Below are 18,855 nucleotides of genomic sequence, written 5' to 3'. Positions count from 1 at the left end.
GGTAAGTCTAGTCACCATGTGCCATACGCCATCTGTCATACAACATTATTACAATATTATTGACTATATTCCTTCCCCATGTTGTACTTTCCATCTCTGTAAATTATTATTTTTTTAATATTTATTTATTTTTGAGAGAGAGAGAGAGACAGCGCAAGAAGGAGAGGGGCAGAGAGAGAGGGAGACACAGACAAGTATCCAAAACAGGCTCTAGGCTCTGAGCTGTCAGCACAGAGCCCGATGTGGGGCTCAAACCCACAAACCGTGAGATCATGACCTGAGCCGAAGTTGAATGCTTAACAGACTGAGCCACCCAGGTGCCCCTATTTTATAACCAGAAATTTGTACCTCTTAATCCTCTTCACCTATTTTGCCCACCCCACCTCTCATCAAACCCTCTGGCAACCACTGGTTTGTTCTCTATAGTTATTAGTCGCCTTGTGTTTTTTGTTTGTTTTTTAGATTCCACATATAAGTAAAATCATTGTGGCATTTGTCTTTCTCTGTCTGATTTATTTCACTTTGCATAATACCCTCTAGGTCCATGTATGTTGTCACAAATGGCAAGAATTCATTCTTTTTTATGGCTGAGTCATATTCTGTTGTATATGTATATATAAGTAGACACACACACCCCCCCACATCTTCTTTATCCATTCTAAAAAAAAGATAAGAAATAACAAGTGTTGGCAAGGACATGAGGAAAAGGGAACCCTCATGCACTGTTGGTGGGAATGTAAACTTGGAGCAAAAGGATGAAGGTTCCTTAAAAAATTAAAAATAGAAGTACCAAACAATCCAGTAATTCCACTTTTGGGTATTTACCCAAAGAAAACGAAAACACTAATTCAAAGATATATACACCCCTACGTTTATTGCAACATTATTTACAATAGCCAAGATATGGAAGCAGTTAAAATGTCCATCAATAGATGAATGGATAAAAAAGATGTGGGGGGTGTGTGTGTGTGTGCTTGTGTGCATAATGAACCATATTCTTAAGCAAATTATGTCTCTTCTATGGACCTCAGTTCATTTACACAGTTATGGGTTAAGATTAGGTATCTCCAAAGGTTCCTTGAAGTCTAAAAGCCCAAGATTTTGTGTAAGCTGCATGCCTTTTAAAATATGTAAAGGGGCGCGTGGGTGGCGCAGTCGGTTAAGCGTCCGACTTCAGCCAGGTCACGATCTCGTGGTCCGTGGGTTCGAGCCCCGCATCGGGCTCTGGGCTGATGGCTCAGAGCCTGGAGCCTGTTTCCGATTCTGTGTCTCCCTCTCTCTCTGCCCCTCCCCCATTCATGCTCTGTCTCTCTCTGTCCCAAAACTAAATAAAAAACGTTGAAAAAAAAATGTTTAAATAAAAAAAAATAAAATATGTAAAAAAAAAACATACAAAAACTCACACATTAAGTAGTCAAAAGTGCTGGCAACGCTGATTTGGGTTGCAACCAACAAGATGTGGGTTGATTTAAGGAAACCCCACCCCTGCAAATGAGAAAGCCCCTTTCAGTTCAAAGGTATCTTTACAGACATTCTACACAGAAATGCAGCAAATCTATGACCTTAGCCTCATCAAAGCTATGCTCTAACTCCTTGTGTTAATTTAGCATGCTTATTCCGAAGGACATCCTTGAAATATGGCAGGAAGAGGATTTCAAAGGAAAGGGATGACAGGTAAGAAAGAGTGAAACACCTGATTCCTATCCCCTTTTCAAGTAAAAATTCATCATGCAGAAGAATCCAAGGTATAGAAAATTCAAAGCATCCTTAAGAATTATTTAACCCTCGGAATATTTTCTAAGATATCTACCCTTTCCTGCCTACAAACAGACACTCAAAAGTATTTGTATTGCCACTTTTGAATATGCTCTTTTATTGTATACAGCTATGGAAAATACCAAGTCAGAACTGGTAAAATATGTCCAGAGCGCTAACTCCACGTGCATAATATAAGTTAGCTAGCCCACTGGAATTACACACTGGTAACTTCTAACGACAAAGTATTCACTTAATCAAAGATCAATGACAGGTTCAAAATCTGTAAGTAGCACTAGCCATCAGGGAAATGCAAATCAAAACTAAAATGAGATACCACCTCACATCAAAAATGACAGCAATAATCAAAAAGATAGATAGTAACAAGTGTCAGCAAAGAAGGAGAGAAACTGGAACCTTCAGACACTGCTGGTAGGAATGTAAAATGGTGCAGACACTTTGGAAAACAGTCTGGCAGCTCCTCAAAAAGTTAAACACTGGTTTACCATATGACCCGAAATTTCACTCTTAAGTATATACCCAAAAGAAGCGAAAATATACGCCCACACAAAAACTTGTATGAAAATGTTCACAGCGGCATTAATCCTAATAGTCAAAAAGAAGAAACAATATAAACGTCCGTCAACTGAGAAATGGATAAACAAGATGTGGTACATCCATATAGTGGATGATTATTTGGCAATAAAAAGGGAATGAGGCATGATACATGTTATCACATGGATGAATCCTGTATGCATTATGCTAAGTGAAAGAAGCCAGTCACAAAAGATCATATATTGCATGATTCTATTTATACAAAATATCCAGAGAAAAGGCGAATTTATAGGACAGAAAGTGACTGATGGTGTGTAGGACTGCAAGGTTAAGGAGTCACACCGCCAATGGGGTTTCATTTTGGAGTGATGAAAAGTGTTCTAAAATTGATCGTGGTAAAGGCTGCGTAACTCTGACTATACTAAAAATCACTGGCTTATATGCTTTCAATGAGTGAATCATACAGTATGTGAATTTATCTCAATGAAAGTGTTATATTCAAACTATCTCTAAGTAAGAAAGGATAACTATACCGTGAACACAGAACATTTTCTTACATGAAGCTCTGGTGCTAACTGAATATAAATCTGGATCCACACAATTTAGAAGATACAGGTTCCTGCATAATTCAACTCTTACATGTCAAAAGGTTAGTTAATAATGGAGCATGGTAAGAGCTCCAAAGAAAGATTTAAGGACTAGGACATTTGCAGAACGTACTACTGATGGTATTAAATGTCTCATAAAATACCGTCTGTACCTGCACAGTCCAAATCAGTAGCCACCAGCCATATGTGATTAATTTAATTAATTAAAAGGAATTAAAATGAAAAGTTGACTTTCTCGGTCTCACTAGCCACCTCCAAGTGCTCAATAACTACATGTGGATGGTGGCTACCATACTGGACATTATAGATACAGAATATTTCTATCATCATAGGAAGTACTATTGGATGGTGCTGGATACAATGTATCTTCTGAACCAACGAATCTATCGTATACTCTAGAGCTCTAAAATTCTGTCTTTTACATAGTGATGTTAAGATGTACATCACATCAGACGATCTGTGTTTCCAAACTGAAAACTGACCATCCAGAAGAAAATAAATATTAAAAACTCCTTTAAATGTTTGCTCTGGACAAGGTACATACATTTATAAATATGAAGTATTCCAGAAATTTTTTTCCTGAAATTCTACATATTCTTCTGCAATACTATTATCCAAATGAAAGAAACGCATTCCATCAGAACAAGAGCAAGCATAGAGCTTTGGATTCTATGAACTACCCAAATAAGAGTCTATAGGCTTTGACTGAGTCATTTGAGCCATTTTTGATCTCAGTGTTCCCAAAGGTAAAATAGTGATTTATTTAGAAAAACCTTAAATAAAATAGGATCTAACATCACAAAACGCTAGAACTGAAAATTAGCCAGCTACATATCTCTTAGTCCTACAATGGCTCTAACCAAATGGGCTTAATATTAAATGACTTCCACTTGGGATCTTTGGTATATATCTGAGATAAAGAAAAGATGCACAGATGACCTTGAACAATGGGGATAAGGGACAACAACCCCCATGCTGTTGAAAATTCATGTGTAACTCTTGACTCCCCTAAAACTAAATTACCATTGTGACTAAAAGCCTTACTGATAATATAACCAATTAATACATATTTTGTATATTATATGTATTATATACTGTATTCTTATAATAAAGAAAAAAGAAAATATTAAGAAAATCATAAGGAACAGGAAATACATTTATAGTATATACTGTATTTATAGACAGAATTCCGTGTGTAAGTGAGACCCACACAGTTTAAACCATGTTGTTCAAGGATCAACTGTACTTTGACAAAAAATGGGACACACAAACTTCCTAAAGTATAAATCTACAAATAGTTTATGGGGTCAAGTCCTGATGGAGATCTCCTCTTCCAACCTAGACTTTCTAAAACCAAGGTCAGGGTCCTAAGCAAAGGAAATAAAACCCATTTCAAATACTTGAATTTGTGGTTCCTGATCAGATAGATGCTGAATGTGCTAGAAAAGCTTTCACTTGCTGGGGAGAGGCAATGGGAAGAAAAGAAGAATCCTTTTTAAATGTAGATTACTGTCCCAAATCAAGGGTTAAAACAAGGCATTTTTATATAAAGGCTCAGAATCCATGTGGAAAAAATTATTACTCTAATTCAAGGTTCCTCAACTGTGGTGATACTGACATTTCTAGATACTTCTTTATTGAGGTAGGTTGTCCTGTACACTGTAGGGAGTTAAGCAGCATCCCTGGCCTCTACTCACTAGATGCCAGTAGCAAAGCACCCTCAACTCCTTAAATGTGACAACCAAAAACGTCTCCAACAATCCCAAATGTCCTCAAGGGGGGCAAAATTGCCCCTATTTGAGAACCACTGGTCTAACCTTTACTTTTACTAGCTAATCTTTCTTCCTTCTTTCTTCTTTTCAAAAAAAGTCACCAAATATTGCATGGGACACACTTATACTTTTATTTATTTTTATTTTTTTAAAGTCCCCTCATTTATTTGAAGGGGCAGAGGGACAGAGAGAGAATCCCAAGCAGAGTCAGCACGGAGCCCAACGTGGGGCTCAACCCACGAAGATCATGACCCAAGCCAAACTCAAGAGTTGGACACTTAACCAACTGAGACACCCAGGCACCTCTGGGACACACTTATATTAAAATAATTATTCACTGTTTACCTAAATTCACCTGGGCATCCTGTATTTCTATTTGCTAAATCTGGCAATGCTATGGGCAACAGAAATCAAAGATCTAGAATGTCATGGTCCCATGCTAGATATGTCTCTGCCCACTTCCACTGTGCTCATCAAAACAAGTCAAAGGTTTGTGCTCGCTTCGGCAGCACATACACTAAACTTGGAACGACACAGAGAAGATGAGCACGGCCCCTGCACAAGGGTGATGCGCAGATTCGTGAAGTTTCCATATTAAAACAACAAAACAAAAAAATGAAAAAAACAACTCAAAGGTTCAAAAAAAGATATACCAGAGGCTCTTTGATAGCCCGTTTTGTTTGAACCCCAGGGATATCATAAGGCCTTACTGATCACAAACTATGCTATAGTTCTATGTGGGACTTACCATTGGGGTCCTTCCTGAATAGAGTGTTCATGACTGTAGCATGGAGTTTCACACTATTCCACTCTTTCACTATTAGTCCAGATGCCTGAAAACGTTCCAGCACTCGATCGACTAATTCTTGCAGCCTGGAGCAATTGAAGACAGAAGTATAAAAATCTTAGTAAAGTCCTAAATCCCTGATTACTGATTGAACATTTACAGAGTATCTGCTCTGGGCCAATCACTGTACAAGACCGTGCATAAGAGGAGGGAGAGAAAAGGCACGTGGTGCTCACAGCCTTATGGAGCAGATGGAGATGGAAACCAATAACTGTAATATATCATGGTGAGCGTTAAGGGAGGGCCAGGTTTTCACAGGAGGTTTAAACATGACTTTGAAGCTTAGCATCTTGGGACAGGGCTCAAGAAGCCAGGCTCAACAGAGACATGCCTAAAAGGAAGCGCCTTATTGCTTCATCCCGTCACAGAACCTAAAGCTACCAGGTGGGCAATATGTTTCTGCCAGGATCAAAGGAGGTCTTAAGACATTTGCTCACTGGGAAAGAGCACGCACTGTGAAGATCCCCGTAGCCTTGGACACGATCTCAATGTTTCACTGAGGCTGAAGCATAGTACCCATAAAGACAACTATAGGAAAATCCATGGGCTGCGTGACCATTCCTCATGTGGACTCCAGGTAGCTCTAAGCAGTAAGGGTTCTGCAGTGGTTGTGTTCTATCTCGGCAACGGCCATTCACTCTAGCACCTCCACCAGAAACAATGCTTGCACAGAAGTTTTCATTCTATGCAGGTGTTTTGCTCAACAGCTTGAAGAACTTCCTTTAACACTTCTTGTAAGGCTATTCTAGTGGTGATGAACTCTTCGGCTTTTGTCCGTCTGGAAAACTCTTTTCTCTCTCCTTCAGTTCTGAAGAACAGCTTTGCTGGTTGTGCCGACAAGAGGGGTCAGCATCCCAGCAAGTGTGTGGTGAGCAGGCCTCAGGAAGCAGCCATCTTCTGTGACCACCCACTCATCTGATGGTAAAATGCAGCCTGTGGTTTCTACATCATGTGCCAAAATGTCCACTCTGAGACTGAGGCAGCTGTCACTGGATATGTGCCGAGTCCATATCAAATGACAGAGCAGTGCACCTGGTGGCAAGTGCAGGGAGCAGCCTGCACCTTCAACCCTTCCTTAGCCACCTCTGAGATTAGTGCTGATCCTGACATCCCTGGCCCCAAATAATCTCCCATTAGTCACTAGCGTACTAATGAACAATAGACTTCACATTTTTTGTATTTCACATTTTTAGATGTGCTGGTAAGAGTCTTTTGGGTCAAACATCACCTCTTTTCCTGGATACAAGTAGCCCTGAGAAACTTAGAGAGTTTGGGAATCTTCCATTGCTTCTTGGGCCATGCCCAAGTGTAATGGCCCACAGTGTAAGCACTGTGGCCAGTGAGCAGAGCTAGACAGGTTTGCTTTATGTGAGATATGGGCCAAACCCACCTGTGTGGCCCATTTTGTGGCCCATCTTGCCTCAGGCAGAATACTCTGGCTACAGCAACTCAGTTGCTTGAGGTCTGTCTCCAAGTGGACAGCAGCCTCTAGTACCCCTACCCTCCAGTGACCTTTCACTCGTTTAGACGTGGGCAAAACAACTCTTTTTGCTTGCATGGCATACATTGCAGCAAGAGGAAGCTACGTCCCCCAGAAACTGACTCGGGAACACAAACAATTATCTTCCCTTTCATGGTTTGCAGGTTCCAAAGTTCCGAATGAATCTTCTTAAAATTCTAAGTTCTTTATCTTGTGGGTTTTTTTTAAATGAAATACTATCCATGAACCAAAAAATATTTGTAAATGAGTAAGCCATAGTTAACATTATTATTTATAATAATAATAATAATAATAATAAATTATAATCATAAATACTCATGTCCCCTCCACCAAACTTCAGAACTAGAACACAGGGCTGGCACTAGGGTGAAGCAAGTGAGGAAATTACTTTGGGCACAAAATTTAAGAGGGTGCCAAAAAATGCAGTAACCTAAATAAATCATACAGTTTATTTTTTATTAATTTATTATTATTATTAATATATATAATTATAATATATTATATTATTATATTATATTATATATTATATTAATATTATATGTTATATTATATATTAATATATAATATTATATGTTATATATAATATTATACTCTTCTCTTCTTCTCTTATATTATTCTCTTCTCTTCTCTTCTCTCTCTCTCTCTCCTCTCCTCTCATCCTCCTCTTCTCTTCTTCTCTTCTCTTCTCTTCTCCTCTCTTCCCTCTCTCTCTCTTATTCTTCCTCCTCTCCCTTCTTCTTTCTTCTTTTCCCCTCTTCTTCTCTTTCTTCTCCTCTCCTCTCCCCTCTCTTCCTCCCTTCTCATCTTCTCTCTCTTCTCTCTCCTCCTTCTCTCTCCTCCTTCTCTCTCCCCTCTCCTCTCTCCTTCTCTCTTCTCTCTTCTCTTCTCTCTTCTCTCTATTCTTCTCTTCTTCTCTTCTTCTCTTTCCCCCCTTATTTTATTTATTTATTATTTATTATTTATTTTGAGAGAGAGAGTGAGCACACGTGTGCAAGAGTGGGGGAGGTGCAGAGAGAGAAGGAGAAAGACAGAATCCCAAGCAGGCTCCACGCTGTCAGCGCAGAGCCCAATGTGGGACTCGAACTCAAGAACCACGAGGTGATGACCTGAACAGAAATCAAGAGTTGGACACTTAACTGACCAAGCCACCCAGGCGCACCCATGTGGTTTTTTTTTTTAAAGATTTTATTTTATTTTGGAGAGAGAGTGTGAACATGTGAGTGGGGGAGGGGCAGAGAGAGAGAGGGAGAGAGAGAATCCCAAGCAGGCTCCATGCCCCAGTGCAAAGCCCAACATGAGGCTTAATCTCATGACTGTGAGACCATGACCTGAGCTAAAATCAAGAGTTGGATCCTTAACCTACTGAGTAACACAGGTGCCCCAATTAATCATGTTTTAATGCAGTATTTTTAAAAATCAAAATTAATGAAAAAAAAATCCATGATGAACAGAGTCTCAAAATTTTGAATGAAGTTGGGGCCAGTACTGCCGAGTCCTCCCTTTGCGTCAGGATCCAGTGTGGCTGGCATGGGGTAGAACGTTACACAACACACCGGTCGCTCAGGATGCTCCAGGCTCTGGAGACCCTAGGGACCCCCTGCTGCCCCATGACCTCAGCACTCCTCAACATGCACATTTTCTTACCAGGCTTCCTCCACTGAGCGGCTTGACAACTGCCACCTCTGTGCCTTCTGTTCCCTGGGCTACAGTTTCCACCTATGCAGATCCTTCCAGGCCCAACTAAATCCCACTCTTCCATGAAGCCTTTCTAACCACCCTAACATCCCCACTCCCCTGTATCTGTGAGCAATGACTCTGCCCTTCTCTGAAATGCTGCTTCACTTACGTGTGCTTTCCTTAGCATTCTCAGTGACAGTCCCTTGCTATTTCAAGTCTGTCTGTCCTGTTCCTCTACTAGATTATATGCTCAAGAGCATGTTGTATTTGTTTTGTATCTTCCAGTGCACCATTATACTTGGCTTTCAGTAACTACTGGCTGTGATTGGTTAACTGATGGATGTGACTGATTAAAAAGTGAGAAGTGAATGTAAAAAATAAAATAAATGAGGTCTTGAAGTATCGCTGAAGATTTGCAGATAAAACCAGTGAAGGAAGGACACTTCAAGCAGAAGAAACAGCATGTGCAAAGATGCCAAGGCATGCACGATCACACCTTATTTGGAAAACTGATTACTGAATATAGCTATAGCAGAGAATGAGGGAAAAAGAACAGTGGAGATGAGCTTGATATAAAGTAGTGGTTGGACCATCAGAAGCCACGGAGATTTAAAAAAGAGAACGAGGGGCGCCTGGGTGGCGCAGTCGGTTAAGCGTCCGACTTCAGCCAGGTCACGATCTCGCGGTCCGTGAGTTCGAGCCCCGCGTCGGGCTCTGTGCTGACTGCTCAGAGCCTGGAGCCTGTTTCCGATTCTGTGTCTCCCTCTCTCTCTGCCCCTCCCCCGTTCATGCTCTGTCTCTCTCTGTCCCAAAAATAAATAAACGTTGAAAAAAAATTTAAAAAAGAGAACGATGTGGTCAGATGTCCATTTCTGAAAGCTGACTCTAGCAGAGTAGAAAACACTTTAGAAGGAGAAGAGACCAGAGGTACAGAAGTCAACTAGAGTGGTAGTATCAAGCACTATTCTAAGCACTTGAGATCTGTTAACACATTGAATCCTCACAATGAATTATTATCCCCATTTTACCAATGAGGAAACTGAGGCACAGACAAGTTATAAAACTTGACCAAAATCAGATTAACTAATTGGTGGCAGACCCCAAATCAGAATCCATGCCGTGTGGCTTCCGAGTACGTGCCTTAAGGACTGCGCTATAAAGGGGGAAAGGATGAAAACAACTTTGTCCCCACATTCCTAAAGGGAAAATAAAAATCTATTCACGCTGCACAGAACTCTAATTTTACAGTTAGCCAATTCAATTAATTGTGCATGTGGATATCCAAGCAAAGACCTACATTATTTTGGGTCTGAAGTTTCTGAGTAACTAACACCATGACAGAACAATAAGGTTTTGAAATACTTCTGAACGCTACAACATAACTTAAGTCTGAATATAACCAAGGACTTCAAAATCTACCTCAACTACAAATCACAGCAGAATGATGCCCTTCTTTTCTCTCCCCTCTATTAAAGAAAAAGAAGTGAATAGGGAGTTCAACTAGACAGAAACAGGGAGCAAGAAATATTAGAGGAAGGAAATTAAACAGACTAAATGAAAGAAACCAATTTCCAGCTCTGTCTTTCTGGAAAATTAAGATTTCTGTCCAATTCAAGACTTATTAGGACTTTGAAGGAACTGAAGTCCTTTAAAAAGTTCTAGTCTAACCTCTCATTTTATGCAAGAGGAGTAAAGCACAGACAGACTGAGCTGCTCCCAGTCAGGACAGAGACCAGAATCCAAGTCGGTTCTGCTGTTATCAATTCACTGTGCATTCCACAAAGGCTGGCTCTTTATCTTATCCCCTGTTTCACCCTGGAACCTAAATTAATGCCTAATTGACACATAATCAGTTCTCAGTCAAGAGCTGTTGCACGCACACACGATTCACAGATGACAAATATTCTGGAGTTCTATTAGAAGAATTTAAGGGTACTTGGGTACAGTCACTAAATTTCAGGTTGATGTCATACATACCGCGTTGGACAATATGTCCATATATTTCTAAAAGTATAGCCTCCTGATTCTTTCTTCATTGATCCTTTCCTGGTTGACTATGAATGAGTCACAGAGCTGCTCTATGCCTTTCTTCCTCATAACAGAATTAAAAATAATATAGGGTTGCTATGTGAAAAATGATGTATTATTCTTAAGCAGCTTTATCATTTAGACAGTGCTTTGAATTTGAAAACAGAAGCCAGTTATTAATGCCTTAAATCTAAGCTCTTAGTTTAAAAGGCCTGTAAGCGCTCCAGAGCTCAAGCATTCCAGAGGCATCTTTACAGATATGTATTTGTATTGCAGGAAGATCACTGACTTCCTAGAAAGTACAAATTCCAGGCTTTTGTTTGGGATTTTTTTTCCAGTTTAATTCAGTCCCATACAGTTAGTATTTCCTGAGAGATTACTGCATACAGGCATTATGCTGGTCTCTACGAAAAAGAAGAACCACACGAGGGGCGCCTGGGTGGCTCAGGTGGTTAAGCATCCAACTCTAGATGTCAGCCCAGGTCATGATCTCATGGTTAATGAGTCTGGGCCCTGTGTGGGGCTCTGCGCTGATGGTGCAGAGCCTGCTTGGGATTCTCTCTGCCCCTCTCTTTCTCTCACTGTTTTTCAAAATAAATAAATAAATCAACCTTAAAAAGAAGACTAAGCAAACAGCCCTTTGTATTAAGGAGCTTATAATCTACTGAGGTAACTATAAAGAAGACTCTGATAATGACACAAGCAAGACAAGGTGCTTCAGGTAATTTAAACGTGGAAGAGAGTATAGCTGCTTTGGGAACAGAATAGGCTGTTAGGAGGATGGGCTCAGGACAAGAAGCTAACTATACTCAATTCATCTTGTGTATCTGCTGAATGAGTGAACGACTTAGGTGAATAACATTCACTAAACATCTATGAACCTGAATTTTAAAAGTCACTGGATATACAGTGCTGAATAAGAGTACTCCCTGCCATGAAGAATCTTATAGTCTATTTAAGAAAAGGAAAAAAAAAGATAGCAAAAAGGAAAAAGATGAGGAGTAACATGAGAGAAGTTTTAGTCACAAGACACAACACTAACAAAGACCCAAAGAATCATCAATAAGCAGTGAAGTTGGCTAGGGCTGGGGGTAAGTAAGTGCAAACAGTGGAAGATCAAGTTGAAATATTAAGTTGGTTTCCTACTGGAAGATCTTGAATGCTAGACTGAAGAATATTAATTAATTCAAAAGGTATGTGGGACACCTGGGTGGCTCAGTCAGTTGAGCGTCGGACTTCGGCTCAGGTCATCATCTCGCAGTTTGTGGGTAAGAGCCCCATATCAGGCTCTGTGCTGACAGCTCGGAGCCTGGAGCCTGCTTCGGATTCTGTGTCTTCCTACCTCTCTCAAAAATGAATAAACGTTAAAAAAAAAAAAAAGAGAGAGAGAGATGAAATGATGGTAGATGTTTTCTTTCTCTCTCTCTTTTTTAAGGTTCTTATTTAAACACCAGTTAGTTAGCATACAGCGTAATATTAGTTCCAGGTGTAAAATATAGTGATTCAATGCTTCCATACGTCACCCAGTGCTCATCACTGCAAATGTGTTTTACTTCCCATCACCTATTTTACCCATCCCCACCACACAACTCCCCTCTGGTAACCATCACTTTGTTCTCCATAGGTAAGAGTCTGTTTCTTGGTTTGCCTCTATTTTCCCCCTTTGTTCATTTGTCTTGTTTCTTAAATTCCACCTGAGTGGAATCATACGGTATTTGTCTTCCTCTGACTTATTTCACTTACCATAATACTTACTCTCTAGCTCCATCCATGTCACTGCAAATGGCAAGATTTCATTCTTTTTGGCAGCTGAATATTATTCCATTGTGTGTATGTCTGTATGTACGTGTACACACATACATCTTTATCCATTCATCAATCAGTGGATACCTGGGCTGTTTCCAAAATTTGGCTATTGTTGACGATGCTGAAACATCAGGGTACATGTATCCCTTTGAATTAGTATTTTTGTATTATTTGGGAAAATACCTATCAATGCAATTTCTGGGTTGTAGGGTAGTTCTATTTTTAACTTTTTGAGGAACCTCCACACTGTTTTCCAGAGTGGTTGCACCAGTTTGCATTCCCACCAGCACTGCAGGAGGGTTCCCCTTTCTCCATATCCTCACCAACACTTGTTGTTTTTGTGTTGTTGAGTTTAGCCATTTTGACAGGTGTGAAGTGAGATCTCATTATAGTTTTGGTTTGAATTTCTGATGGGAAATTTCTAAGCAAATAACTCGTATGGCATATAGGTTATGCCTCAGGACAAATGCAGTTTTATTTCATGGGATCTACAGGCACTGACATAAAAGTAATTTCTAGGTTACGTGTTATGAGAAGAATGAACTGTCAACCCACGTGTGTAATGTGGTCCTGTCTGTGTAAAACAATATGCATAGTACATGATGCCTCTCAGCATTATTTGTCCTGTGTACCATCTACCGGGTGGGAGGGTCAGGGCAGGGGGTAAGGGAGCCAGTTAATTTTCACTTTACCCATCTGTAAGCCTTTACATTCATAAGAGAAAACAATGTAAAGAGAAGAAGCTTGGCTGTGAAAGGAAGATGGCAAGCCAAAAGATATGCCAGGCTGCACAGCTGTGGATTTTAACTCTTAACTGCACACAAACATACACTTGTCTCATCTTCTTTTCACCAAACTTCTCAAAAGAGCAGTCTGTGTCCAAGACCTCTGTCTTCTTTTTTTAATTTTTCATTTATTTTTGAGAGACAGAATAAGAGTGGGGGAGGGGCAGAGAGAGAGAAGGAGACACAGAATCTGAAGGAGGGTCCAGGCTCTGAGCTATAAGCACGGAGCCCGACGTGGGGCTCAAACTCATGAACCGCGAGATCATGACCTGAGCTGAAGTTGGGTGCTTAACCTAACCGAGCCACCCAGGCACCCCTGTCTCCAATTGTTCTTAATCCCCTTTTCTGCCCCAGCATGAACACGAGCTTCACAGTCAGAGCCAGGTCAAATTATAATTCTACCACTTACAAATACACACTAATTACTGCTGACCTTAACCTGACCAAGTAAAGGTGGACAGGTAGAACACTTGCCTGTTATAGCCACATTATTGAAAAGGAAAATCAGATAAGCTAAAGGCAAAAAAAATCACTTGTCATCTGGAAGGAACCACTGATAAGATTTTTATGTATTGAGATTAAGGGATTTATTTCTCTCTTGCTCTCTCTTCCACTTCTGAGGGGGAGAAAAGTAAACGTGTATTTATAAATTGTTTTGTAAACTGTTTTCATCACATAATACTCTATATAGTGAATATCTGCCATTTTTCCAAGACACAATTTTTAGTCGATCCCTAGTATTCTCTATTCTACAGTGTTCTATAGTTTATTTCCCACTCTTCTGTTTGTGATATTTACATTGCTTCCAGTATATACTATTACAGGCAATATGTAATAGATCTATCTCCCACATACAGTGAACTGTCCACATATGTGATTAATTCCACCAGAAAAATTCCCATAGGGAGAATTAGCAAGTCCAAGGAGTATAAAATAAAACTCTTGGTATAAAGTGCCAGCTTGCTTTCTGAAAAGCTTTTCCTAATTTATACCTTTAGCAGCAGTGGACTTCTCATGTCATTTATCAAACATCTACTTAGTTGTCTTCTATTTTTTAAAATTTGTGTTTTCTTTTAATAGTTTAGTGCTTAGGTAGATTTCAGGTCCTTAAAATAAGGGTCATTTTACCCATTTTTGTATCTCTTATGGTGCCTAAAACAGTGTCTAAACAGTGTCTAGAACTAACAATTTGTTAGTACTGAACTACTTATTTGGGGGTATTTATCTTTTGTCCAACCACTTATTACACTGATTAGCACTTTTACTGTTTCCTTATCAATTTTAGAGCTTTTTTTTAGTAGACTATAATGTTATCCTCAATGGCAATTTTTGTCTTCATCTGTCTTCTGTTTTATAGCTTAGGATTTCGCATGAACTTTCCGAACAATGTGTTTAAGAGTGATGGTGGTTACATCATGCTTTATTTCTGAATATAATGGCAATAACAAACCCAGTAAATTATCATTCAATAGGATTGTTGGTTTCTGCTTTAAAATTGTTATTTATCACATTAGGCAATATCTTTCTGTTTTCTGAAAGTTTTTAATGAAAAAAAAACAGGCTGAATTTCATCAGCAGGCTTTTAGGCATGTATTTAGACATTTTTAAATTTGATCTATTGAGTTGGATGTTATTAGATTTTCTGGTCTTACTTCATCTTTGTGTTCCTGAGATAAACCAGCTTAGTCATAATGGATCCTATTCATCGGACTCCTACACACCACCTTCAGAAAACTGCCAAATCCAGCAGATTTTACTCTTCTTGCATCCACGTACCAATTCTCATAGCTCTGTTCTAGTTCAGGCCTTGTTTCTCACCTGCATTCCTGTAATGACTTTTAACTACTTCCCCTCCTGCTCCTGGCTCTTCATTTCAATTACATATGTAGTCTGTAATTTCATTAAGTTTATATAGAACATTTGGGGAGAACTGACATCTTTATGAAATTAAGTCTATCAATGAACATGAGCAATCTCTCATGTATATATAATGTAATTGATAAGTTACAATTACACTGTAACTTATAATTATTGAGTATAATTTATAATTTTCTGCAAAAAGGTCTTACACATACTTTATTATAGTTATTTCCTAAGTACCTATGAGTTTTGTTGCTACCATAAATGGATGGTGTCTTATTTATTTTTCATTTCCTCATTGTTACTGCTCTAACCTGGCTACCTACTTTCATCTCTAGCCTAGATTGCAGTATGACCTGATTTCCCCACTTGCATTCTTTCCCCCTCTAATCCATTCTCCCACACATGACCTTTTTAAAAATATCATGTCATTATATTGCTTAAAACCTTTTGGTCCACCTAGGGAAAAAAAATACCAATTCTTTACCAACTGTCTAAACCTTGTGTAATCTGGTCTCTGCCTCTCTGGCCTCATTTCCCTTGTTTATCTTCCTGGTCTTCTTTAAGTGCTGAAACACACTAGGCTCTTTCTCAACGTCTTTGCACTTGCTCTTCTCTCTGCCTCATACACTCTTACCACAATTCCTTTGTATCCTTTAAGTCTGAACTCATATGTCAATTCCTTACAGATGCCTTCCCTGGCCACTGCATCTAAAAGTAGGTCCCCCTATGTTATTCTTCTTATCCTCGTTTGTTTCTTTTGTAGAATCTATTATAATTTATAATTATTCTATTTACTCTTTTGGTCTGTTTCCTCTTTAGGCAGCTACACCCGGATCTGGAGGATCCAAGAGGGCCCCACTCACATGACTGGAGCCTTGGTGCCGGCTGTCAACTGGGGACACCTAAATTCTTTTCCTTGAGGTCTTTTTTCCAGCCAGAGAGTTTGGACTTCCCTAAATAGCAACCAAGTCCTAAGAGGTTAACTTTGAAAACAAAAGAGCTGCAAAATCTCTTAAGGCCTAGCAATGACAGATTTACAAATCATTCCTGTCCCATTCCATTAGTCAAAGCAAGTCACAGGGCTGGGTATCTTTCATAAATGACATTTTCTGTTTGTTGCTACTATACAGAACTATACTAATTTTATAGCTAATCACTTTGTTAAACTCTCTTCTTATTTCTAGTAACTTGGTCATTGTAGATAATAACCTTGCTGTATTTCTGGTCAGAAAATGTGATTTGTAAGATACCAACTCACTGAAATGTATTAAGCCTTACTTTACAGTCTACTGTGTGATCAATTTTTTTCAGCTGTTATGTATACCTGAAAAGAATATGAATTATCTAATTGCTGGGTGCATAATTCCAGAAATGACTTACTGCATTAAACTTGCTCATTGTTTTTATATTTGCTTACTTTTAAATTTACATCCAAGTTAGTTAGCATATAGTGCTATAATAATTTCAGGAGGAGATTCCAGTGATTCATCCCCTATGTATAACACCCAGTACTCATCCCAACAAGTGTCCTCCCTAATGCCCCTTACCCATTTAGCCCATCCCCCTACCCACAACCCCTCCAGCAACCCTGAGTTTGTTCTCTGTATTTAAGAGTCTCTTATGTTTTGTCCCCCTCCTTGTTTTTATATTATTTTTGCTTCCCTTCCCTTATGTTTATCTGTTTTGTCTCTTCAAGTCCTCATGAGTGAAGTCATATGATTTTTGTCTTTCTCCTAATTTCACTTACCATAATACCCTCGAGTTCCATCCATGTAGTTGCAAATGGCAAGATTTCATTCTTTTTGATGGCCGAGTAATACTCCATTCTATATATATACCACATCTTTATCCATTCATCCATCGATAGACATTTGGGCTCTTTCCATACTTTGGCTATTGTTGATAGCACTGCTATAAACATTGGGGTGCATGTGCCCCTTCAGAACAGCACACCTGTATCCCTTGGATAAATACCTAGTAGTGCAATTGCTGGGTTGTAGGGTAGTTCTATTTTTAATTTTTTGAGGAATCTCCATACTGTTTTCCAGAGTGGCTGCACCAGTCTGCGTTCACACCAGCAGTACAAAAGAGATCCTTTTTCTCTGCAACCTTGCCAACATCTGTTGTTGCCTGAGTTGTTAATGTTAGCCATTCTGACTGGTGTGAGGTGGTATCTCATTGTGGTTTTGATTTGTATTTCCCTGATGATGAGTGATGTTGAGCATTTCTTCATGCGTCTGTTAGCCTTCTTCTTTGGACAAGTGTCTATTCATGTCTTTTGCCCATTTCTTCAACGGATTACTTGTTTTTTTGGGTGTTGAGTTTGATAAGTTCTTTACAGATTTTGGATTCTAACCCTTTATTTTATAGGTCATTTGCAAATATCTTCTCCCATTCCGTCAGTTGTCTTTTAGTTTTGCTGATTGTTTCCTTCTCTGTGCAGAAGTTTTTATTGTGACGAGGTCCTAATAGTTCATTTTTGCTTTTGTTTCTTTTGCCTCCGGAGATGTATTGAATAAGAAACTGCTGCGGCCAAGGTCAAAGAGGTTTTTGCCTGCTTTCTCCTTGAGGATTTTGATGGCTTCCTGTCTTTCGTTTAGGTCTTTCATCCATTTTGAGTTTATTTTTGTGTCTGGTGCAAGAAAATGGTCCAAGTTCATTTTTCTGTATGTTGCTGCCCAGTTTTCCCAGTACCATTTGCTAAAGAGACTGTCTTTATTCCATTGGATGTTCTTTCTTGCTTTGTCCAAGATTAGTTCACCATACGTTTGTGAGTCCATTTCTGGGTCTTCTACTCTGTTCCATCGATCTGGGTGTCCGTTTTTGTGCCATTGTTGTTTTTTTTAAACTTGTTAATTGTTAAAATCTTCTGTGTTGGGGGCCTGGGTTAAGCTGTCAGTTGGTTAAGTGACCAACTCTTGATTTCAGCTCAGGTCGTGATCTCATAGTTCATGAGTGAGCCTCTCATTGAGCCCTGTGGGAGTCTCTCTCTCTCTCTCTCTCTCTGCCTGCCCCTCCCCCCCCACTCGCACAGGCACATTCTCTCTCTCAAAAAAAAATAAGTTAAAAAAAAGCTTCTGTATCTTTACTGACTTTGTATCTGCTTGGCCTATCAATTATTGGAAGATATGTCACAATCTCCTCCCATGATGATGGATTTCTCAATTAAAAAATTAAATTAAAAAATTAATTATACAAATTTGGCTGAATCTACTTTGGGGATGTTCAGGTGGGTACAAGTTTAAAATGATAACATCTTGGTAAATTGTTTATCATTATGTAACAGTACTCTCTGTCACTAATATTAATTCTGTTATGCCAACTTCATAATTTCATTTTGGTGTTTGCCTAGTGTTATCTTTTTCCTTTCTACTACTGCAACCTCATGGATGGATGTATCTCTGGTAAAGAGCATATAACTGAATTTTGCTTATATCTTTCTTATAATATCTTAAGCTGTAAGTTTATTCATTAATGTGTATCATTAACGTATATATGTCCGGACTTCATCCTGCCATCTTACATTTAAATATTCATCCCACTTTTTTCTACGCTTGTTCCTTTTTGGATTTAATTTCCATTTGTTCCTTTTTCCTTTTTCTCTCTACTTGTTTATTATTTATATACTCTTAGATTTACTTTAAAATTTTTACTATGT

The 18,855-nt window shown here is 39.1% G+C and overlaps 1 protein-coding gene and 1 non-coding gene across 6 annotated transcripts in view; one reads left to right on the top strand and one right to left on the bottom strand.

The window, feature by feature from the left end:
- ASCC1 (activating signal cointegrator 1 complex subunit 1) overlaps window positions 1–18,855 on the bottom strand; it is a 108,570-nt gene that overhangs the window by 25,657 nt on the left and 64,058 nt on the right. For 4 of the 5 annotated variants that reach the window (XR_003972858.1, XM_032595289.1, XM_030334680.1 and 1 more), the window contains exon 8: window positions 5,439–5,563. Coding sequence is in view for 4 of the 5 variants with exons in the window: in XM_032595289.1 (XP_032451180.1) it covers window positions 5,439–5,563 (125 nt within the window). In the remaining variant the exon portion in view is untranslated. Of the gene's footprint in view, window positions 1–1,400; window positions 1,486–5,438; window positions 5,564–18,855 lie in introns of those variants that run through there. The other variant, XM_030334682.2, reaches the window with a different exon arrangement.
- On the top strand, window positions 5,184–5,290 carry LOC115527818. The gene has a single exon (XR_003973055.1). It is a non-coding gene; the product is annotated as a U6 spliceosomal RNA (small nuclear RNA).

The sequence above is a fragment of the Lynx canadensis genome, chromosome D2 (genome assembly GCF_007474595.2).
Source record: "Lynx canadensis isolate LIC74 chromosome D2, mLynCan4.pri.v2, whole genome shotgun sequence".
Lineage (NCBI taxonomy): Eukaryota > Metazoa > Chordata > Mammalia > Carnivora > Felidae > Lynx > Lynx canadensis.
This window is presented reverse-complemented; position numbering and strand designations above follow the sequence as displayed.